Below are 24,650 nucleotides of genomic sequence, written 5' to 3'. Positions count from 1 at the left end.
CCAACTTGCAAGGAGACTCTTTCTATTACCGGCCTTATGTTGTTTCACATGTCTTGCACCAAGCCCACCATCCCACAGTACTCCCGAGTCCCAACTAGTCTTGCTTTAGTTGACGAAACCCCAATTTACGTCATCATGGCGACATGGCTATCTCCTATGTAACCAACCCCTTCTTTGTCAATTGTTCTCGGTACTCTGTATAGTTGCATACCAGATTAAACAGTTCCCCAAACATCCCAAAAGAATCTCCTCTACCTTTACAAACATGTTTTTGGAACGTGGGAAGAGACCTGGTGGAAACCCACACGAAGGGGGGCTTAGCCACAGGGGTTGAAGCGGTCACTTCTGGCCCTGAGGGGGTTACTTAAAATATACCACTATTGTAAATGACACAAGGTAGGTAGGAGTCCCATTACAGATTTTGCATTTAGGCAAATTTACAGAAAACATACAGACCTTTTTTTGAATTCTGAAGTTTACAGGGGTTGTCCAGGAATTACAGATTTCTTCCAAGAGGCTGGAGAAGGTAAAAAATTGATCCCCCCCCCCCCCCCCAAAACATACTCATCTATGCCCATGCCCCAGTATCCTCAACCATTGTCTGGTCCATTGGCCGCAGGGGAATTGTTCCCTCATTCACAGATGACACGTGTGAGTGATTTTCCAGTTCCTTTACTTAGGCCATGGTTTGGGCCCTGCAGTCATATCTACTTCTGCAGGAACAAGCCCCCGTGCTGGACACCGGAGCATCGGGGACTGGTATTCCCAGTCTCCTGGCAGAAATTTGTAATTCCTGGACAACCCGTTTTAAGATCCCAGTGGGGCTCTTAAGTAAATAAGCCAAATTGTTTACTAATTTACATACAAGAACAATAAAGTGATATTTTTCTCATACTTTTACTGTGGTGTGTTTTCTAGACTGCAGTCAGCAGAGTAAATCGGTGATCGCTGAACATTTGGGGCATCGTAGTAAACTGGTCGACATCCTACAGAAAAAGCAAAAAGAAGAGCGTCTGAACTTTTTAGCCAGGGCGGAAGGATCTGTAGATTCCGACCACTTTATAACGGTAAGACTGATGGGTGTATTTACTAACTATGGACCTAATTCTGTGACTTACTAGTCGATCCTGAATACAAAACACCCCCTTTGTAGTCAGGTTCTGTCAGTAGAAGCCAACATTATGATGGTCTTACAGATTTCCTCATTCTGCTGACAGTTATTCCTTCTGATTTCCCCATACACATCCATCTTTCCACTCAGTCCTCAGTAGGTTGAGGGAGATTGTCTGTCGTTTGCAATAGATTTAGATGGTTGGTTGGTTGGTTCTGCTGAAATTGTCTAATTCAATCAAAGTCCATGTAATGTATATGGCCAAGGAGACATATTTGCTAAATGTCCTTAGTTTTGAGGAACAGTCCCAGAAAAATTGACATGTACAGATCAGAAAAGGAGGCATGATATACAAAGATACGCCCAAAAGTGGGTGGACCTGGCTGTCTTAGGCGAGGATCATGCCGATTTATGAGAGGGGCTTACACGTCCTTATTTTATCAACTTTAAAGGGATTCTACCATTAAAACCTCTTTTTTTGTGGATAACACGTCGGAATAGCCTTTAGAAAGGCTATTTGTCTCTTATCTTTAGATGTGATCTCCGCCGCACCGTTCCTTAGAAATACCGTTTTTTACCGGTATGCAAATCAGTTCTCTCATAGCGATGGGGGCGGGCCCCAGCGCTGAAAATGCGATGAGGGCGTCCCCACTGCAGCTCGAGAACCCGATCCTGTGACGCCTCTATCTTCGGCTGGATCCTCCCCTTCTCTATCGTCTTCCTCCTGCTTCACCTCCAGGAGGAAGACGGCGGCCATTTTTGGGAGGCCGCTCCTGCATTGAACTACAAGAGTAAGAGCGGCCTCCCAAAAATGGCCGCCGGCCGGCATACGCAGTCGGCTCTACTAGTGTCTCACCGGCAGAGCCAACTGCGCAGGCATCGGAGGTGACGCAGGAGGAAGACGATAGAGAAGGGGAGGATCCAGCCGAAGATAAAGGCATCACAGAATTGTGTTCTCGAGCAGCAGTGGGGATGCCCCCATCGCGTTTTCAGCACTGGGGCCCGTCCCCATCACTGCCAGAGAACTAATTTACATACCGGTAAAGAACGGTATTTCTAAGGAACGGCGTGGCGGAGATCAGATCTAAAGGTAAGAGACGAATAGCCTTTCTAAAGGCTATTCCAACGTCTTAGCCACAAAAAAAGAGGTTTTAATGGTAGAATCCCTTTAAAGTTGGTAAGTTGCAGAATGCAAGTAGATATTCCTACCACAAGAGGTGGTGGGAAGAAGTGGTGGCCTCAATGTAGAAGTGAAGGTTCCAAAAACCTTAGGAAAGGTCGGACTGAGATGACATTACAGCTATAAATGACAAGAGGAGAAGGGATAAATGGTTGCCTCAGCGTAGGGGTGAGGGATGTCACATAGCTGGAAGGAAGGTTTGTTTGCAGGATTGTTTTTGTATATTGACAAAAAAGGAAATATCTCAGCAATAGAGACACCGGAAGCAGCGTTTGATTCAGGTGACCCTCGCCTATCTGTGCGGCTTGGTTGATATCCCATTAAATAGAGGAGGAAGATCACATAACTCCGAGTATCTATGATGGAACTAAAGTTTAATGTCTAATATTGTAAATTGCTGAGTTTCTTTCATACTGTTACTTATCCAGGAGTATCATAAACTTCTAGAAGATCAGAGAGAACTTCAGGGTGCACTAGAAGATGAAGAAGACTGTAAAGTCATTGATGCTGTGGCTGAACTCTGCAAGGTAATCTTTTATATTCTAATATAAGAATGAAACCCTAGAAATATACAGGTGATCTCTTAACTTCCATGTGACAATTTCAGGCCCAAAATGGTGAGAAAATGAATTCCTGTACAAAATGTATCAAATATTATATTGTATATCTCTGATACATTATCTGTCTGAACCTGTGGGTGTTAGTATCTTAGGCTAGGTTCACACTTACATTCGAAAACCCTATTTACCTAAAAAGTGGTTACAATAGACTATAATGGGGTCTGCCGAGTTTCCGCCTGAAATTGCTAGAGAGAAAAGTTCTCCATGCAGTCCATGGTCATGTAATATACAGTCTATGGTCATGTGATATACAGTCCATGATCATGTGATATACAGTCCATGATCATGTGATATACAGTCCACGGTCATGTGATGTACAGTCCATGGTCATGTGATATACAGTCCATGGTCATGTGATGAACACACAGGCGCACAGCTCGTTACCAGGCAGATGTCTGATTACTGTGCTGTGAATGTTGTGAGCTGTGCACCTGTGCATCACATGACCATGGACTGTATTTCACATGACCATGGACTGTACATCACATGACCATGCAATGTATATCACATGACCATGGACTGTATATCACATGACCATGCAATGTATATCACATGACCATGGACTGTATATCACATGACCATGGACCGTACATCACATGACCATGGACCGTACATCACATGACCATGGATTGTATTTCACATGACCATGGACCGTACATCACATGACCATGCAATGTATATCACATGACCATGGACTGTATATCACATGACCATGGACCGTACATCACATGACCATGGACCGTACATCACATGACCATGGACTGTATATCACATGACCATGGACTGTACATCACATGACCATGGACCGTACATCACATGACCATGGACTGTATATCACATGACCATGGACTGTACATCACATGACCATGGACCGTACATCACATGACCATGTACTGATTTCTATCCACTGGAAGTAAACAAAGAATCACAACAAAAGAGAGATATAGAAAACTGTGAGGAATTGATACAGAAAGTATATTGGAAAACTGTAGAACTTTCCATTTATACGGACAACCCCTTTAAAGGAGATAAAGCATTCCCGAGGGGGCTAACAGCTGCTTACTCCACTCTTCTTTTGGGTTATATGAGGCTGGGGTAGGTCAGGAGGAATAATATCTAAAGAGTATTTCCAGCTTAAGGATTCTAAATGGAAGATTGGGCTACATGTGAATCTCTGTGTGTCGTATTATTATAGTGGTTATTGGATATACAGTATACTTAATCCCTGTGTATTTCATATCTTCCAGGAGCTGTACACAGGAGCCTCTCAGACATTTGAGAAGCTGGTGAAAAAGCTGTTTCTTGAAACACTTCCCGAAATTACTAACTTAACAATAGGAGAATGTGAAAGTATGAAACACGAACTGAGACATAACCTATCTGTGGAACTTGAGAAGGCCGAAAATGAAAGGAAGATAAAAATCAAGCTCTTCCAGGAAATGCTGGTGCAAGAAAAACAGGTAAATGTTCAAAGCAAAGTAATGCAACAGATGGGAAGGAGCTAATATTTATACAAGTGTCTAGCGCCATCTACTGTTACTGGCCACGAGTCAAGAACTGTCCACATAACAGGCTGCTAATAAAAATAGATGTCACTAGGTGTTTGTATTTACAAAGGGAGCTTATAGCATATGTGTGGCTCAACAATACTACTATATGTAGTGCTGACGCTAAAAAACACTGTGATCACCATATTAGACATACTTTGTATTAAAATACTGGGGTTGTTGAACTAAATCAGGTAAAAGAGGATCCAAGGTTCACATCTGTGTAGGAGAAATGTAATATGCTTCATCTTTAAGGTCCCCTCTCTTAACCTTTTACCGACATCCGCTGTACTATTCAGGTCTTTAAACAGCAACAATGCCTGCGATCAAAGTCTGCTTTGGTGAAATCTAACCAAGGCATCTATTTCCCGGCTGCCGCTGTATTTGTGGGGGTTGCTGCCCCCCAGTACGAGATCCGGGGCAGAAATCCATTACTATGACAGGCAGGAGACCATTGAAAGCTCCCAGATTTATTAGTATAGTATACATGAGTAGTCAAAATTCATGAGAAGGTACCGAATGTGCCATGAATAGCAGGTCGCACCTCCGCAAGCCCTGATAACTGCAGCAAGACGACGAGGCATGGCCCCACAAGGTGTTGGGAGAATTCTGGAGGGATATTGATCCACGCAGTAGGCACTGCAGCCCACAATGCTCTATGGGGTTGAGGTCGGGCAAGCAGGCAGGCCAACTGAGGGTCGTCAGGTCACTGGTGTGTTCATTAAGCCAGTTCTGTGCCACCAACAAGCGATGACATGTTGAAATGTCCTGTTGGTACACAGCATCCCCATCAGGGTACTCCAAAACCAGAATGGGGTGCAGACGGTCTGCCATAAGTTGCACGTATAGAGTACCGGTCATTGATTCCTGCACCCGGATCCTAGGGCCCAATTGAGACCATGGTGAACATGGCCCAGACCATGACGGAGCCACCTCCCACTTGAACATATTCCTGTTGGCATGCAGGATCCATGGCTTCATGGGGCATACGCCACACTCTCACATACCCATCAGCTTTGTACAACTGGAACCGTGATTCATCAGACCATGCCACATGCTGCCACTGTTCCATGGTCCAATGACGATGGTCACGGGCCCATGCCAGTCTTCGAGCTCTGTGTTATAGTGTCAGCAAAGGGACACAAGTCAGGCGTTGACTGTTGAAGCCTATACGGTGCAATTCTCAGCGTACAGTCCAGGTGGAAATTGGGTCCTGGTGCCCCACATTCTAATCAGCGGCGATTTGACCCACAGTAGACCGTCGAGAGGCCCCATACTCTGCAGAGGTGACATGACATCGTTCATCGAACGATCGTGGTCGACCAGTGCGTCAGTTTACGTGGCTGCCAATGTTGTCTCTGCAATATTGCAGGTCCACCCAAGACACTGTTGACCTCGGAAATCCATATTCCCAGATAATCTCCAAAATGCTATGCCCCATGCGTCTTGCACCGATTGTCATCCCACATTCAAATTCACTTAACTCGCAACGTGCATGTTCACGAGACTCCTGTCTGCATCAGACTGCTCAGATATCCTGGCGACATTAGAGCCATAGGGCGCATTGCGTCACACTGTTTGAGCATCATATCCGACACAACCAGGACTGGGACACGCCTTCCCTTGACTTTTGGCCACTGAGTGTAGTTCTATTACAGGCTAAACTAGGCAGCCAGTCATAGAAGTCAACTGATTTTACAATACACTGCAATGCATTAACATTAACCTCTATTCCTGGCTGCAGTGGAACACTACTGGAACGTCAAGGGACCTGACAGTAACATGACTTTGACAGGAGTGATGGAGATCTGTTTGTTAGTGCGCATTTGCCAACTCTTTGTTTTGGTATAAACGGGTTTGGTGAGTGGATTGTTGTTCGTGGAAAAAAAATAAGACATTCCCTGAAAATAAGCCCTAACCCATCTTTCGGAGCCAAAAATATGAAACCCTTTCTTATATTTGGGGAAACTTGGTATTTACTTGAATGATAGCTGAATTGCAGTAATGTGCTGGAAACAGCTGACCGATGGGGGTACCGAGTGTTGGACCGCCACCTAGCCAATACTGATGTCCTGTCCTAAGAGTAGGTCATCAGTATTTTTACACCGGAAAACCCCTTTAAGCTTGACCCCATATCCAGGAGCCTCCTGTACGGTATATATGATTTTGATTTGTAATCTTATTTTATCCTTCTAAACAATAATGGTTTGTGCCATATTTCTTACCATTGGCCCCATTAACAGGTTGCTGTAGTAACAGGTGATATATTATGGGAAAAAGAATAAACCCTAAATCTCTGGAGATCCGGTTTATGATAAACTGCAAATCATTCCTGTCACAAATAAATTGACATTTCCTTTGTTAATTTGTTCATTCATTTGCATTCTTCAGGGGTGATTTGCTTTTGCTTTTCCGTCCCCGCTAAGAAGCGGATGACATTAATTCTCAGGTGGCGTCGCGCGTCACAAAGATGACAGGTGTTACTAAGCAGAGAGATCCAGACGTCTCCTGGCACCTTGCAATGTCTAATTAATGTGATTGTCGAGAGAGATGTAATTAATCCTGTCATTTAGTCTACACTGTATTAGCCGTGACTTGACCTATGACTAAATACAAATGTTAATGTTAAGTACCAGCCATATTACTGGAGAAATAACATTTACTGTATATTACAGCAAGCCGTGTATATAGGGAGATTCGCTACTGCAATGCCCGGTCATGCGCTAGTCCTGATGTGTCGGAGTCTGATGTACAGTATAACGAAACATTTAGTCCTGTTAGTATATAAGCATTAAAGGGTTATTTCTACCTTGTAAAGTGATTGACTTATCACTAGGATATGCCATAAGTTTATGATCAGATCCAACCTTTGGGACCCCAACGTATCCTGAGAAGTTCCTTGTACATCCTTGTGGCTTGTGTGCCACTGTACAGAGAAGACTTAGATGGGAATGCAGGGCTTAACCAGGACTGTGGCCACTTTATCCTCCAGACCTCCACCAATCAAAGTGATAGCGTATCCCAGCGACGATGATAACTGATAGTATATCTAGCGATATGCCAATTTACAAGCTGGAAATAATCCTGTGAATAGTCACTAGGTCAAACTGAATGAAGGAGTACACCATCATCAAAGCCATCTTAGGAAATGAGATGGTCAGAGTGCCACAAGTTGGGAGTCCAACGTTGGGAGTATGGCTATGATTAACACTAATGTCGAACTGACTTTTCTTGGGCCCACCAGATAAAATCAATCTGGGGTTCCAATGTTCAATAACTCCTAGTATCCATTGTATCCTTCAGATTTGGATGTCTTCTGTTGTACCATTACTGGGTTTGAACCTGGACCTACCAGAGGATGCTCTGGTGCATCAGTCGAACACTGACTGAAATCTCCTCTGCCCGAAACTTGGCAAGCTCAGAGATGATTCTAATTATGGACCTTCTGGTACTTTAATGGGTCAGTCCAGCAGTGTTTGGCACCGACACTGCCACTGTGGTGCCACTGTTGTACCATTACTTTGATAGAACCTGGTCCTACATGAAGATCTCATGTTACTCTAGTGGATCAGTCCAAGACTGACTGATGTCTCCTCTGCCAGAGTGCTGGCGGGTTCAGTAATAATTCTGGATCTTCTGGTACGCTAATAGGCCGGTCCAACACTGAATGGCACTTGCACTGTCACAGTGGTGGTGGGATTCAGAGATGATGCTAATTCTGGTTCTTCTAGTACTCTGGTGGACTATTTTATCATAAATTGTCATCTACTTTGCCAGAGAGTTGGTGGTGCTCAGATATGATTCTGATCCTGGTTCGGATGCCTGGATCCATGTCTTGTTTAGTGCTTCTTTTCAGGCATGATCTAGAAGGCTTCTTTTCCCTGCTTTTATGTACATGTAAATATATAGAAGCCTAGAGACATGCTAGATGTAAGCTCTAGTAATATATGAGCCCAAAGTACGGCTTTGTTAGAGGCTGACAGTGAAAGATGGACTCCCACCTGCCAGTTACTGTACAGTCACAGACTGATGTACACCTCCCATTGTGATCTCTGACTCTCGGCATGCTTCCGTTGCATAGATCCTTGTAATATGGCTGATTTCACTGACACTGGTTATGATAACATCTCGCACTGCTATGACCTGCATCTTAATCATTGCAAGAAGAAAAAGCAATTACCTGAGCGATATTAGGGTTAACCGTCTATGCTGAAAAAGATTTGCATAATCTGGCATATTGCAAATAGACTTTTGCAGTCATGTCCCACATTGTATTGCATAAAGATGTATTTTACTCAGGAAATGAATGATGCATAAGGATGCAGTGTGACTGGCCAGGAACACATTATACCGCAGCAGGCGGAATACAAAAAATCTTTCTTTCCAGGACTGTCTCCATATAAGCTGTGACTGTTCATTTACTTGATCTTGCCGTTCTACAGTAATTTGTTCTTTCTGATATATTCACTTTCTGTGCCCAAGGACAAAGCGTCTACATCTTAGGAAATGTTATTTTTGGAGATTTTATGGCAAATATAGGTGATATAAAAGAAATGGTAGGCAAACCATGACCGGGATATCCCTACGTCCCTCAGGACACCAGGATATTCTCCCCAAAATGACCTCAAAGCGTGCCCTGACAGACCTTCCAACCGCCGGCTGTCGTGACAGAGAGGACGGTAACCTGAAAAACAAAAGAGAAAAAACAAAAAGACACAACCAAATATCAAGACAATAAAAATTAGGGCGGGAGGGAGGGAAAGATCTTGCTTCAGGGCAGGCACAGGGAAGATAGGGAGAGAGAGGGGATATATATATATCCCCAGGGGGGTCATGGCCCGGTCACCACCTGGAGACCAGGCCATGAACTGTAAACAACTAATCAGGAGTTAACCCCTAACATGCTGCAGAGAAGGCTCATGCACGACTCAGGAATCCCAGTCATGACGGCCTGCGCTTATTTCATTCAGCTACGGCCCTCCCTTGACCGGGATATCCCTACGTCCCTCAGGACACCAGGATGTTACCCCTGCCCACCCCCCCTCCAAACCCCACCCCCCCTCCCCAGATTGAATACCCTGACACTTAACCTAAAATAACTCAGGCGGACACCAAATTCCGATGGATTAGAACGGCCACAACAGCCAATTTATTAATAATTAGTATAACAAATTAAAGTAAACAACTTATTAAATGGAAGATCTGGCAGGGCCCACCAAAAGGACAGCAGTAAATAACTCCCAGCCGCAACACGCCGACTCGAGAGCAGACAATAGTCCAGAATACTGCTTGTGCAAAACAACTCATTAATAATTATTTAACGTACTTTCTCCCATAGTGCATCACTGAACAGTGGGGGGGTACCCTACACCTTGGGCCCCCAATATTCTCCCCAAAATGACCTCAAAGCGTGCCCTGACAGACCTTCCAACCGCCATAACTCTATTGCATGACCCCTTATGCAATAGAGTCCTCCCACACCCGCAGGGCTCGCTCAATACCATCCTGAAGAGCTAAAGACCATAAATCATACCCAACGTCATTAAGGTGTACCCCATCCTTGCTCATGTGGCCGTTCTGAGGAAGCTCCAGGTCATGATGGCGCACCACCACACCGCCATTACGAGCTACAAAAGCGGAGACAGCCCTATTAACCTTCTTCCTAGCTTTGTTTAATTTATCAACGGAACGGGCACCGCGCCAGGACATCCTGGCCACAATGTCTGACCAAACTATAACTAAACCCGGATACAATGACCACAACCTGAGCATGTCATACTTGATGTCACGAATCAGCTCACGGGAGGTACGCACACCCATGTCATTGCCTCCTGCATGAACTACAAGCACATCTGGTGGACGGTCCAGACGGACATAAAAATGCAAAGTGGGCAACAGACCACCCCAAACAAGACCCCGAACCCCAATCCATCTAACCACAACCTGCTCACGGGGGAAACCCAACTGCCTACCGTTGGGACGGACAGAAGCACGGACGACACCCCAATGCACATAAGAATGTCTAAGGATCCAGACAAGGCAAGGCGCAGTACCTGCAAGAAAAACAAAGATACAAGGAAAAACAGCTAACCAACCAGACAATCAAAAGAAAATTCAGCAACATTACACCAAGTGAGGGCAAACATAGAGCTGATAACGACGCGAGCCCCAACGACCCACTCTCATAACCACCGGCTCGGGTAAACCGCAGTGAGCGGCCTCCATTGCCGCCCCTATACGAAAGGAATGAGAGCTGTAAGAATCAGACGTGTAACCCAACACCCCTAAAACCTTACGAAAAACAGCAGTAAATTGATAACGGGACAGAGCCCGTCCAGACTCGTGTATCAAAAAGGCCTTCCCACCGGAAGGACGCACCACAAGAAAATCACGCACTGCAGCAACAGGGCACGAGGCGGCACCCGGAACCGGAAACAAACGAACAGCAACACCCTTTCCATCCGGATCAACCTTACTGCGCCGCAACTGGCAGACCACCGAAGTCTCACAAAACTGCACATGCTGCAGCCACAAACCGTCATGAGCCAGGCCAGAAGAACTAACCAACTCCCCCACCCGGAAAGCCCCATAAAAGGCCAACGAAAAAGCCACCAAGAACAACCTAGTCTCATATGAGCTCCAGCAAACGGACCGCAGCCGGCAACAAATGGATTCTAGCATAGCAAAAGTTACAGGTCGCCTCCCGTCAGGGGGAGGGGCAGAACGACTAAACCCCCGAAGAGACTGGCGAACCAAAAAATGCTTAGTAAGATCAGTGAGATTGAACAACTTAAACCAAAAGGATAAAGCGGCTAAGCTCCGTCCAGCTCCGGACTTAGACATACCAGCAGAAAAACAACCCCCCAGCCATGACAGTAGCATAGACACAGAGGCACCTGTATAAGCATCCTGACCATGCTGGTGACAGAACATGGACCATTCTCGCCAAGACCGGATATACGCCTTCCACGTGGAGTCACACAACGATCTTCCTAATAACATCAAGGCCGTCCGGACGCCAGATTCCAAAGGTGCACAGGACAGGGGGTTCCATGGACTTCCGCCTCTGGAGCCAAGGCCCGAAATTGATCCCACTGAAAGCGAGAGAGGGCGTCAGCAATAGAATTGAGAACCCCAGGGACATGGCGCGCAGAGAGCCACACATTCCAAGACAAACAGGAAAGAACTAAATGTCGGACCAGACGCACAACAGGAGGAGAAGAGGCAGACAAGCTGGTAAGGACATCCACCACAGACAAATTATCACACAAAAAACGGACTCTCTTATTGGCCAACAAAGGACCCCAAACCTCCACAGCTGCAACAATCGGAAACAACTCTAGTAAAGTCATATTGCGTGTCCAACCTAAATCTCGCCATTCAGGCGGCCACTCACCAACCATCCACCTTCCCTGAAAATAGGCACCAAAACCGCAACTACCAGACGCATCTGTGGACAAAGAGAGATCTGAGCTGTCCATCCAAGCATCTTGCCAAACAGACTTGCCATTATACTGGGAAAGAAAGGAGGACCAAACCTGCAGATCCGCTCTATGCTCTACCGTAAGCCGAATAAAGTGAGCAGGGTTAATAACCCCCGCAGTGGCCTGAGCTAGACGGCGGCAAAAAATTCTCCCCATAGGGATGACTCTGCAGGCAAAATTCAATTTGCCCAACACAGACTGCAGTTGACGCAACCTAACTTTCCGGTAAAGGAGCAAATGACCTATTTCTTTCTCCAAATCCCGCACCTTGTCAATGGGCAAACGGCATTCCATAGCCACGGAATCAATTTCGATTCCCAAAAACTTCAGAGTCGTGGTCGGGCCCTCCGTCTTATCCGCAGCAAGGGGGATACCAAAGCGCTGTGCCACCTGCTGCAAAGTGGACAAAAGGACCGAACAGACCCGTGAACCTGCTGGACCAATACATAAAAAATCGTCTAGATAGTGCAAAATAGTCCTCAATCCAGACTCCTCTCTGACAACCCACTCAACAAAAGTAGCAAAACACTCAAAGAACGCACAAGAAATAGCACAACCCATAGGGAGACACCGATCTACGTAATAAGCACCCTCCCAACGAAAACCCAGGAGATACAAACTACTCGGATGGATAGGGAGCAAGCGAAAGGCCGCCTCCACGTCCGCTTTAGCCATAAGGGCTCCAGGACCGCAGAGGCGAACCATGTCCACAGCTCGATCAAAGGACACATAGGACACCGAACATAAATCAACATCAATGCCGTCATTAACAGACAGCCACCTTGGGAACGAGAGGTGGTGGATAAGACGAAATTTATTAGGCTCCTTTTTGGGCACAACCCCCAAGGGAGACACGTGCAGATTGGGCAACGGGGGAGTAGAAAAAGGACCAGCAATACAGCCTAAAGCCAACTCGTTTGACAACTTATCGGACACCACCTCAGGCCACAAGCGGGCTGACTTCAAATTCTGGTGACAGGAAGAAGACACTGGAATAACAGAAGGAATCACAAAACCATCCCTGAAACCATTCAACAAAAACTGAGCAGCACGCTGATCTGTATACCTATTTAGGTACGGCAGCATCGGATCTAACAGAACTGGGGTCCTCCCTTTTTGCAGCGGACTCAGCCTGCTTAGCTCGCTGCTTCTTAAAGCAGTGAGAGGCTGCATGAGTGCCCCCACAGTGGGAGCACTCATGCTTGAAGCGACAGGTGCCGGCAAACCGGCACTGTCCCTCATTGTACTGCCAGCAACAACCGGGACGGACCACAGAGGAGGATGCTTGTCCCGAAGAGGCAACCCCAGCACTGGCACGAAAAGGCTGAGGAGGCAGACGAGCTGCCACCATAAGGCGCATCCACAAACTGATGTCCTTATGATCCCACCGGATCGATGGCCGGACTGCCCTCCTCTGGCGAAACTGTTCGTCATAACGAAGCCAGGCAGTCCCTCCATAAACCCTATAGGCCTCACTGATAGAATCAAGATAACAAAACAAACCTGTGGAATGCTGGGGCGCTCTTTCACAAATAGTACATGCCAAAATGTTAAAGGCCTGAAGCCAATTCGCAAAAGTGCGAGGTATCAGGCGATACCTGCGCCTTTCTTCCTCCTCTTTTTTAGACTCAGTGAGTTTAACCCTATCCAAATTAAACTTTTCTAAAGGCAACAATGCAAAAATTTCAACATATTCATCCTTCCAAATTTTCTCACGGACTTCCTGCTTGAGATGAACCCCTAACGGGCCATCAAAACAGACATAAACCTCACCCCGCGCTGCATCATCCAGGCGAACCGGATCAACAGGTGCCTCAGCCAGCGGCGACACACCAGACCCATCCCCAGTAACTGGCAAAGAAGGCAGGGTTGAGAGTGGCGCTGCAGGCGGAGGAACCGTCCCAGGGTCAACCCACGCAGCGGCAGGTGAAGGGGAAACAACCCTAGGAGGAAAACGATCTAGCAATTCCTGTACACTGGAAACCAGAGTAGCTATAGGATCAGGGGGATGGGGGATATTAGCTGCATGGCCTGAAGGGTTCAGGGATGGGAGGGTCCCTAACCGCACAGATGAACTAACAGAAGGAAGGGAAAGAGTTAACTCACCAGGCTGGCTCCGGCAAAGTACCGGGGCAGCCGGCGTGGCAGGTCCCTCCGTGACGACTTCATCATCCCCGGAGCTGAAGGCCTCACCGGCTGATGACATAGCCGGGGCCGTAGCAGGATCAGCAGCAGACAGAGTGGCGACGTCCCGGTCCCTGACCCTGCCACGACAAGCAGGGCGGCCGCAGCGGATAGGTCCTGGAGAAGATCCTGGAGCTTCTTCCTGAAGCAAGGCCGGCTGGAGGGAGGCAGGGGCAGATCTCTTGGAACGCCGTGTCCTGGATACACCCTGGAGACTGGAAGCCTTGGAGGTCGCCATCAGGGGAGCAGCAACACTGCAGGAGGGATGGGGGGCAAGAACAGGCCCCCTAACACTGGAAACAGGGCGCTGGCAGATGGTTGGGGCCTGGATCTCCGGTGGCGGCGGCCATCTTGGACACCAGATGATGACGTCAGAGATGACACGCCAGAAGTGGGCGGAGCCGGGCCGGAAGTCGGAAGGCCTGTTCCCAGGCTGTTCAGCAGAGCGTCCAGCAGATGGAGTGTGCGAGCTCTGCACACCATCCAAGGACAGGGGCACCGCAGCAGAGGTGGATGCAGTACCTGGAGGGTCCCGAGGAGGGCTCCGGCGGCGGCGGCGCTTGGGAGAAGCTGAAGGGCTTAAGCGCTGTGGAGGCCGGGAAGGCCGGGCCCTAACCCTGGGCGCAGCAGGCACAACTCCGGCATCAGAAGGAGCTGCAGGGGACGGAGGAGGCTGCTGAACATCTTGGGGATCTTCATCCAGAGAGGAAAGAGCTGCTAGAAAATTGTCCCGGAGCCATGCAGCACCGTGAATGGAGGCAAGCCGCCGGATAGAGTCCTGAAGAACCGCATCATCAGAGGAGCTGGCCATTTTCAGGTAAGGCAGACAGAGTTTTGTGTGAAAGATCTTGCTTCAGGGCAGGCACAGGGAAGATAGGGAGAGAGAGGGGATATATATATATCCCCAGGGGGGTCATGGCCCGGTCACCACCTGGAGACCAGGCCATGAACTGTAAAAAACTAATCAGGAGTTAACCCCTAACATGCTGCAGAGAAGGCTCATGCACGACTCAGGAATCCCAGTCATGACGGCCTGCGCTTATTTCATTCAGCTACGGCCCTCCCTTTACTGGTCTTAAAGCATAAAGAATATTAGATATATAAGAATAAGTATAGGACTCGGCTACCTCCGATTCTCCCACTGAAGTGTATGAGTGTAGATTCATGCTGTCCACCAGGTGACAAACCTACATTCACCCTGGCTGCAGGATGGGTACAATGGGGTTAGATTATCCCTCGTTCTCTGGATCAGTAGGGGTCTCAGGATAAAGGATATATACAGTGTTGGCCAAAAGTATTGGCACCCCTGCAATTCTGTCAGATAATATTCATGTTCTTCCAGAAAATGATTGCAATCACAAATTCTTTGGTATTATTATCTTCATTTAATTTGTCTTCAATGGAAAACCACAAAAAGAATTGTCAAAAAGCCAAATTGGATATAATTCCACAGCAAACATAAAAAAGGGATGGACAAAAGTATTGGCACTGTTTGAAAAATCATATGATGCTTCTCTAATTTGTGTAATTAACAGCACCTGTTACTTACCTGAGGCACCTAACAGGTGGTGGCAATAACTAAATCACACTTGCATTCAGTTGAAATGGATTAAAGTTGACTCAACCTGTGTCTTGTGTACTAGTCCATCTCCAAAGACCTGAATGTTCCTGTGTCTACCGTGCGCAGTGTCATCAAGAAGTTTATGCCCATGGCACTGTGGCTAACCTCCCTAGATGTGGACAGAAAAGAAAAATTGGGGAGAGATTTCAACGCAAGATTGTGCGGATGGTGGATAAAGAACCTCGACTAACATCCAAACAAGTTCAAGCTGCCCTGCAGTCCGAGGGTACAAAGCGTCCTCCTGTACTATCCGTTGGCGTCTGAATGAAAAGGGACTGTATGGTAGGAGACCCAGGAAGACCCCACTTCTTACCCAGAGACATAAAAAAACCAGGCTGGAGTTTGCCAAAACTTACCTGAGAAAGCCAAAAACGTTTTCGAAGAATGTTTTCTGGTCTGATGAGACAAAAGTAGAGATTTTTGGGAAAAGGCATCAACATGGAGTTTACAGGAACAAAAAAAAAAGGCCTTCAAAGAAAAGAACACGGTCCCTACAGTCAAACGTGGCGGAGGTTCCCTGATGTTTTGGGGTTGCTTTGCTGCTTCTGGCACTGGACTGCTTGACCGTGTGCATGGCATTATGAAGTCTGAAGACTACCAACAGATTTTGCAGCATAATGTAGAGCCCAGTGTGAGAAAGCTGGGTCTCCCTCAGAGGTCATGGGTCTTCCAGCAGGACAATGACCCAAAACACACTTCAAAAATCTTCTGTGTGAACTCAGCCTTAGGGTATGTTTATATGGAGAAATTTGGAACATATTCTGCCTCAAAATCAGCTCCATATTCCACCTGAACTCTGCCTCCCATTCATTTCAATGGAAGAAAGAAGCAAAAATTTTCGGGTGGCTGATTTTTTTTTTTCTATCTAACAGAAAAAGGAAGCATCCTGCTTGTACTTTAGGTAGATTCTTAATGATTTTGGAGCTGTGTTTTGAAGCAAAATTTCAGAAACCGCACCAACAGCACTGCTTCAAATTCCTGCAGCAGAAATTTTCTTCCTGACAAATTCAGCGTCAGATTTCTCCGTGTGACGATACCCTTAATGCAAAGACCCCCGAGTATAATGATAGTATTTGTGGGGCGGTGTCACTTACCGATCTCGGCCCTGCCATGATCGGCAAGTAAATAGGGCCCGTAATGGCCTATTAAAAAAAAAAAACGCCCCCTAATGGCCCGGGCCCTGTGGCAGCCGCCTCCACTGCCTCTACGGTAGTTATGCCCCTGCATAAGACCCATGAGACTGGATAGAACAATGTAACGCTAGGTTCACACTAGTTAAGCTCTCTGTCATTCGGGTCCAGATGGGGCCCTGAAGAAAGGAAAGCCTGTCCACTAAGAAAGCAGTTACTATAGACTATAATGGGGTCCGGTGGATGTCCGTCAGGTTTCCGCTGGTTTCATACTGAATCCTGCTGAGAGAAAAGTCCTCCTTGCAGGACTTTTCTTTCCACCAGTTTTAGATGGAATCTGTGGCAGATGTGCACCTAGCCTGACTCCATGTTTTTTTACTTGAGGTAGAACAGGGTAAAACAGAATCCAGATTCTGAATTTACAGTTCTCATTTGGGCTCCCCTGAAGGCTTGTTGACTGAGCTGCTTGATGATTGTGTTGGTTGATGCACGTGGGCAGTCTTCCACTTAACTTGTGTGCTATACTCTCATTCAAAGACCACAGCTTTCTACAGGTTCCCAAATGGGGGGGGGGGGAGATATTCGAGGTTTCCATGTCTGTCCTAAGGTTGCAAGCATGATCATAGCAGTCTGGCACTCTTTTATCTTGTCCACAAGTTGAACAGGGATAAATTTAATCTCCTGACTGTTGAATGACACAAGGTTGTTCTAGCCGGTTTTGCCACAGTCTAACTTACGTTCTGCACAGTCACTTAGCTTCTCCACGTATTTTCCCAATATTTCCTCTTCATTCTGACGACAGGGTAAGACTCAGTTGCTCTACTGTCTGGGTCATACTAACAACTCTGCACCCATTCTGAAGTGGTTTATTCCAATAAAGTCAGTTATACCGTACATATAGTCAGGGTCTGGGGTTGCTAGGTGTGGTGGCATAGACACACAAGTCCAGTTTCTTTAGTCCAAAACAAAAGTAGAGTTTATTTTCACTCAAAAAGGTAGTGCAGCAACAAAAGGAAACAATACAAAAATAAATACCTGCCCGGCTAGGCTCTAACTAAACATAGAATAGGTTACCTCACCTAGAATAACAGAAATCAAAAAGCCAGTAGAATCACTCAGGACACGGCTCCAAAAATATGACCTCTCTGTTTGCTCTCCAGCCAAGCTCTGCCAAAGTGTTGCTGCTAGAGCTGGCTTCTTAAGCTCCCTTGACGAGGAGACTCTGCAGCTGAGTCGCTGCCAGAACATCCTCAAAGTGTGGACTGGAGGGGGTTGGAATGACAGGTCCCACTACCAACCTACCTGCCATTCCTAAAAATCCAGCCCAAAACTGAGCATTTACCAAAATGCTCAGCAGACGAAAGTTGTCTGCTGAGAACAAACATTCCTGGAGTTTTCTCATCTCATCTACCTGAGTAGTCTGGGTGAGATGTACGCCCCCTCCATTACCTGACCAGCCATCGGCTTACAATATACATAACAGTGCAAACCGGCTTCATGACTTTGGTGCTGCGTCCTCTCCACCGTCTACCAGGCACTTCACTGTACATTGTATGGCAGCTGTGCTTGGTGATGCAACTCAATCCCTTCCATATCAATGGTACTGAGATGCAGCATGATCATGTGACCAATGGACCCGCTCAAGGCCCTTTCAACAGCTGATTGGTGTAGGTGCCGGGAGGTTGATCCACACAGATTTGATATTGATGTATTATGCTATGTATAAGCCATCAATATTAGAGATGAGCGAACACTAAAATGTTCGAGGTTCGAAATTCGATTCGAACAGCCGCTCACTGTTCGAGTGTTCGAATGGGTTTCGAACCCCATTATAGTCTATGGGGAACATAAACTCGTTAAGGGGGAAACCCAAATTCGTGTCTGGAGGGTCACCAAGTCCACTATGACACCCCAGGAAATGATACCAACACCCTGGAATGACACTGGGACAGCAGGGGAAGCATGTCTGGGGGCATAAAAGTCACTTTATTTCATGGAAATCCCTGTCAGTTTGCGATTTTCGCAAGCTAACTTTTCCCCATAGAAATGCATTGGCCAGTGCTGATTGGCCAGAGTACGGAACTCGACCAATCAGCGCTGGCTCTGCTGGAGGAGGCGGAGTCTAAGATCGCTCCACACCAGTCTCCATTCAGGTCCGACCTTAGACTCCGCCTCCTCCGGCAGAGCCAGCGCTGATTGGCCGAAGGCTGGCCAATGCATTCCTATGCGAATGCAGAGACTTAGCAGTGCTGAGTCAGTTTTGCTCAACTACACATCTGATGCACACTCGGCACTGCTACATCAGATGTAGCAATCTGATGTAGCAGAGCCGAGGGTGCACTAGAACCCCTGTGCAAACTCAGTTCACGCTAATAGAATGCATTGGCCAGCGCTGATTGGCCAATGCATTCTATTAGCCCGATGAAGTAGAGCTGAATGTGTGTGTTAAGCACACACATTCAGCACTGCTTCATCACGCCAATACAATGCATTAGCCAGTGCTGATTGGCCAGAGTACGGAATTCGGCCAATCAGCGCTGGCTCTGCTGGAGGAGGCGGAGTCTAAGGTCGGACCTGAATGGAGACTGGTGTGGAGCGATCTTAGACTCCGCCTCCTCCAGCAGAGCCAGCGCTGATTGGCCGAATTCCGTACTCTGGCCAATCAGCGCTGGCCAATGCATTCTATTAGCCCGATGAAGTAGAGCTGAATGTGTGTGCTTAGCACACACATTCAGCTCTACTTCATCGGGCTAATAGAATGCATTGGCCAATCAGCGCTGGCCAATGCATTCTATTAGCTTGATGAAGCAGAGTGTGCACAAGGGTTCAAGCGCACCCTCGGCTCTGATGTAGCAGAGCCGAGGGTGCACAAGGGTTCAAGTGCACCCTCGGCTCTCCTACATCAGAGCCGAGGGTGCGCTTGAACCCTTGTGCAGCCTCAGCTCTGCTACATCAGAGCCGAGGGTGCGCTTGAACCCTTGTGCACACTCTGCTTCATCAAGCTAATAGAATGCATTGGCCAGCACTGATTGGCCAGAGTACGGAATTCGGCCAATCAGCGCTGGCCAATGCATCCCTATGGGAAAAAGTTTATCTCACAAAAATCACAATTACACACCCGATAGAGCCCCAAAAAGTTATTTTTAATAACATTCCCCCCTAAATAAAGGTTATCCCTAGCTATCCCTGCCTGTACAGCTATCCCTGTCTCATAGTCACAAAGTTCACATTCTCATATGACCCGGATTTGAAATCCACTATTCGTCTAAAATGGAGGTCACCTGATTTCGGCAGCCAATGACTTTTTCCAATTTTTTTCAATGCCCCCAGTGTCGTAGTTCCTGTCCCACCTCCCCTGCGCTGTTATTGGTGCAAAAAAGGCGCCAGGGAAGGTGGGAGGGGAATCGAATTTTGGCGCACTTTACCACTATTCGATTCGAACATGGCGAACACCCTGATATCCGATCGAACATGTGTTCGATAGAACACTGTTCGCTCATCTCTAATCAATATTATAATCTCGGAAAACCCCTCTAAGTACAATGCTGTAGTAACTATTATGTAGATATGGCTGCAAAAAAGGATGTGACTCCAGATTAGTATGTGATAAAGGCAAAATCTTTGCACATTTATTCATCTTGATATGTTGGTTGTAATGTCAAAGGAAGTAAAAAAAAACTATTTGTAATATTACGTTCTATTTTATTATAGCGGTTTTGTAAGAAATGAATATAATTTTTTTGTTATTATAATTTTTATTTTTTTTAATTTCAGTTGTGGGCAAAGGAACAAATTCAGTCATCTGTGCTAGACAAATATGTGTGTGAGACTCAGCAAAAGATTGTTCAAGGGGTCTTAATCCGACTAAGTGGTCTCAGCGAGGAGTAAGTGAGCACAAATCTGATGAATTACGTTATATACTATTGTATTCTCTCGAGGTATTGTAAATGTGTTTCACTAGTTTAATGTCTACTTTAATAGTTTTATAGTACTTTGGCCAGGAATTTGAGGCGGAATCCGCCTCAAAATCCTCTTTCATAAAAACCCTTCACCATACAGTTCTATTCAATCTGCCTCTAATTTTTTTCCGCTAGAGGATTTTCTGCTAGCGGAAAAAAGAATCGACATGTACATTCTTCAGGTGTTTTCCGCCTGATAAAAAAATCAATGCAAGTCAATGGGAGGCTGAAGAACCGCTAGCGGAAAATGCCTCAAAAAAAGCCTCAAAAAAACCACACTAATTTTACTGAGTGGATTTTTCTTGACCAAATTCTTGCTCAAAAAACTCTGTGTGAACTCAGCCTTATATGGCTCATTGTCATTGAAGATTGGGGGTATACAGGTGTAAATCCCGTGCTCTGCACCTGCTAACATACTACTTCTGCCAGGAGATCTAGCTGCCTGGTTACGTCTGTAAGCCCTGCTCGCTCTTGAAGGATTAATATGCTAACTTGCTAAGTTTCCTTCTGCCAATCCCTGTCTGTCTGCTTCTCTGGCAGCATCCTGCCTTTGTAGTTTCCCAGTTGTCTGTGCCATGATGTTTAGTTTGGATGCATGCTACCTTTCTGCCACTATGTCAAAATTATCTTTCTGTCTAATGGTGGAGAGATACTGTAATTCTGTGGATGTGTTTGTCCTTTTGTCATGTGTCCCTGTCTGTGTTTATGCATTTGTCCTTCTGTCGTGTGTCCCTGTCTGGGTGGATGCATTTGTCCTTTTGTCATGTGTCCCTGTCTGGGTGGATGCATTTGTCCTTTTGTCGTGTGTCCCTCTCTGGGTATATCTATTTGTCCTTCTGTCGTGTGTCCCTGTCTGGGTGGATGCATTTGTCCTTCTGTCGTGTGTCCCTGTCTGGGGGTATCCATTTGTCCTTCTGTCGTGTGTCCCTGTCTGGGTGGATGTGTTTGTCCTTCTGTCGTGTTTCCCTGTCTGGGTGGATGTGTTTGTCCTTCTGTGGTGTATCCCTGTCTGGGTGGATGTGTTTGTCCTTCTGTCGTGTTTCCCTGTCTGGGTGGATGCATTTGTCCTTCTGTCGTGTGTCCCTGTCTGGGTGGATGCATTTGTCCTTCTGTTACATTTCCCTGTCTGGGTGGATGCATTTGTCCTTCTGTCATGTGTCCCTGTCTGGGTGGATGCATTTGTCCTTCTGTCGTGTGTCCCTGTCTGGGTGGATGCATTTGTCCTTCTGTTACATTTCCCTGTCTGGGTGGATGCATTTGTCCTTCTGTCGTGTGTCCCTGTCTGGGTGGATGCATTTGTCCTTCTGTTACATTTCCCTGTCTGGGTGGATGCATTTGTCCTTCTGTCGTGTGTCCCTGTCTGGGTGGATGCATTTGTCCTTCTATCGTGTGTCCCTGTCTGGGTGGATGCACTTGTCAGTATTTGTGTTAGGATGTATATGTCCGTCTATAATGTATAATTGACCTTGGACTTCTACCATGTGTGCATTTTTGCTACTGTGTAGACACACATTTATTTCTGTGTGTACATGTTTCTCCTGTCACCATGTTTGCATTTTTGTTTGTTTACTGTATCTCCTGACCTGCTGGGTCAGCTACTGCCAACATTGGGACCACTTCAGGAAGTAGCCACCTGGCAGACCCCCCGCAGTGATGTCTAGATCATGGTATGCAGGTTAAAGGGTGAATACCGGGGAGTTAGCTTTGACAATGCATTTAGAGGTAGACCAGTTGGGTAGAACAGTGGGTCACCAATCCACTGTCCCTTACAACAGGTGTTTACTTTGCCCTTCAACATGATTCCCCAATACTGTATCACAAAATGGTATGCTGTGTGTTTGTGTGGCCACCCAGTGGTGGTATTGTAAATTGCAGTTTGATAAGGGTTTTCCTAGCATGTCACAAGGGTATGTTGAGTTCTGCACCAAATTTGAGCCATGTTAATGGTGGACACATCTGTATGTATTTCATGTTGTTGAGCACATCTAATGCTGATAGAAAAAGTGATGTTCTCAGGGCTTGAGCAATTCTCCTATTTATGTTCTTTCAGTTCCAATAAATTTGCTCTTCAAAGGCACAAGTTCTTGCTGAGATCCGTCTTACGCACGCTCGCTCTGCGGAACATTGCTATGGCAACCTTGACCCAAATGAGAATGTCAAGGAAGACTGTCATTGTCCAGGAGTTGAAAGAGCAGCATGCCCTGGAGAAATGCAAATGGCATCTACAAGATGAAGAGCAGTGGCAGACTCAGAAGGAGATGGTAATTGTGGATGTTACTGCAGGATGTCCAGGTCCAATGTCCTTTATATATTCAGGTCCCTACGTATGGTCTCTGTAGTAATACCCTACAGCCTATACATTATAACCAGCATAACAAGTGCTGGCCTACAGCCATAGGGTTAGAACTTGCTTCTCTAGGCATGTGGTGGGGTTACTCCGGCAGGGAACGGCCTATTTAAAAAAAAGAAACAAAAAAAAAAAACACAGTCAGCAGTGGGCCCCCTCAAGAGATTGGGGCTCCGGCACTTGCCCGTTGCTGACGTCAGCCCTATCCCTCTATGTTCTCTTCGGGCCTCCTGAATGATGTTAGTGGCCGTCATGGGCTTCTCAGGCCTGTGATTGGGCCTCAGTGGTCTTGTGGGGAAGGTCAGCATCTTGACACTTACACGCAAGAGACCCCAGAGTATAATAGTGGTTCATGGGTGGCCCAATCCCAAAATTTTTGCAAAATTTGTAATAAACCTGGCTTGTTACAACCGGTTTGCTCATCCCTATCTATCCTATTAATATTATAAATGTGAAAGTTTGTGGGTTTGTGTGTTTGGATGTTTGCATGTTCGGATGTTTGTTCCTCAATCACGGAAAAACCGCTCGACCGATTCGGCTGAAATTTTCCACAAACATAGTTAATACACCCGATTGCACAATAGGCTACTTTTCGTCACAATAGCGCACATACGTTTGTGCCAGGACCCCCACAAAACCCAAACTCACACCACCATCTCTGCAATCTCACACACTTTGGACCATAGCAAGCCACAAAATTCATATTGCCCTCTACAGCCTCGCCCCTAACCCCACACAATCACATATACATATACTTTACCACTTTGCCCCTCACCTTAACGATTCTCTAGGAGGCTCTCTTTAACGCTCCGGAGAAGCCATGTTTGCCGACCCCCACCGCTCTGACAATCCGCGACACCCCCCACCCATGTCAATACCCCTAGGCAGTCTAAAAAATGCAAAAAAAAAATTTCTTTTAAAAGTAAAAAAATATAAAAAAAAATAAAAAGGATTAAAAATTCAAATCACCCCCCTTTCCCTAGAACACATATAAAAGTACTTAAAAACTGTGAAACACATACATATTAGGTATCCCCACGTCCGAAATCGCCCGCTCTACAAAGCTATACAAATATTTTTCCTGTTCGGTAAACGCTGTAGCGGGAAAAATGGTCAAAAGTGCCAAACCGCTGTTTTTTCACTGTTTTGATTCTGATAAAAATTTGAATAAAAAGTGATCAAAGCAATAACATTTCCCGAAAATGGTAGAACTACAAAGTACACCCGGTCACGCAAAAAAAGACGCCCTATACATCCCCATACACGCACGTATAAAAAAGTTACGGCTGTCGGAATATGGCAACTTTTCAAAAAAAAAATTTTAAACACAGTTTTGGATTTTTTTTAAGGGGTCAAAATGTAAATAAAACCATATAAATTTGGTATCCCCGGAATCGTAACGAAACACAGAATACAGGGGACATGTCATTTTGGTTGCACAGTGAATTCCGTAAAACCAAAGCCCGT

At 46.3% G+C, this 24,650-nt stretch overlaps 1 protein-coding gene across 1 annotated transcript in view; it reads left to right on the top strand.

The window, feature by feature from the left end:
• EVC (EvC ciliary complex subunit 1) overlaps window positions 1-24,650 on the top strand; it is a 70,571-nt gene that overhangs the window by 38,113 nt on the left and 7,808 nt on the right. The window contains exons 10-14 of the mRNA XM_075260425.1: window positions 919-1,067; window positions 2,720-2,818; window positions 4,159-4,371; window positions 20,652-20,761; window positions 22,887-23,097. Coding sequence (XP_075116526.1) covers window positions 919-1,067; window positions 2,720-2,818; window positions 4,159-4,371; window positions 20,652-20,761; window positions 22,887-23,097 — 782 coding nt within the window. The remainder of the gene's footprint in view (window positions 1-918; window positions 1,068-2,719; window positions 2,819-4,158; window positions 4,372-20,651; window positions 20,762-22,886; window positions 23,098-24,650) is intronic.

This window comes from Leptodactylus fuscus, chromosome 1, assembly GCF_031893055.1.
Source record: "Leptodactylus fuscus isolate aLepFus1 chromosome 1, aLepFus1.hap2, whole genome shotgun sequence".
Lineage (NCBI taxonomy): Eukaryota > Metazoa > Chordata > Amphibia > Anura > Leptodactylidae > Leptodactylus > Leptodactylus fuscus.
Note: the sequence above shows the minus strand (reverse complement) of the source record. Positions and strands in the feature narration are given on the sequence as shown.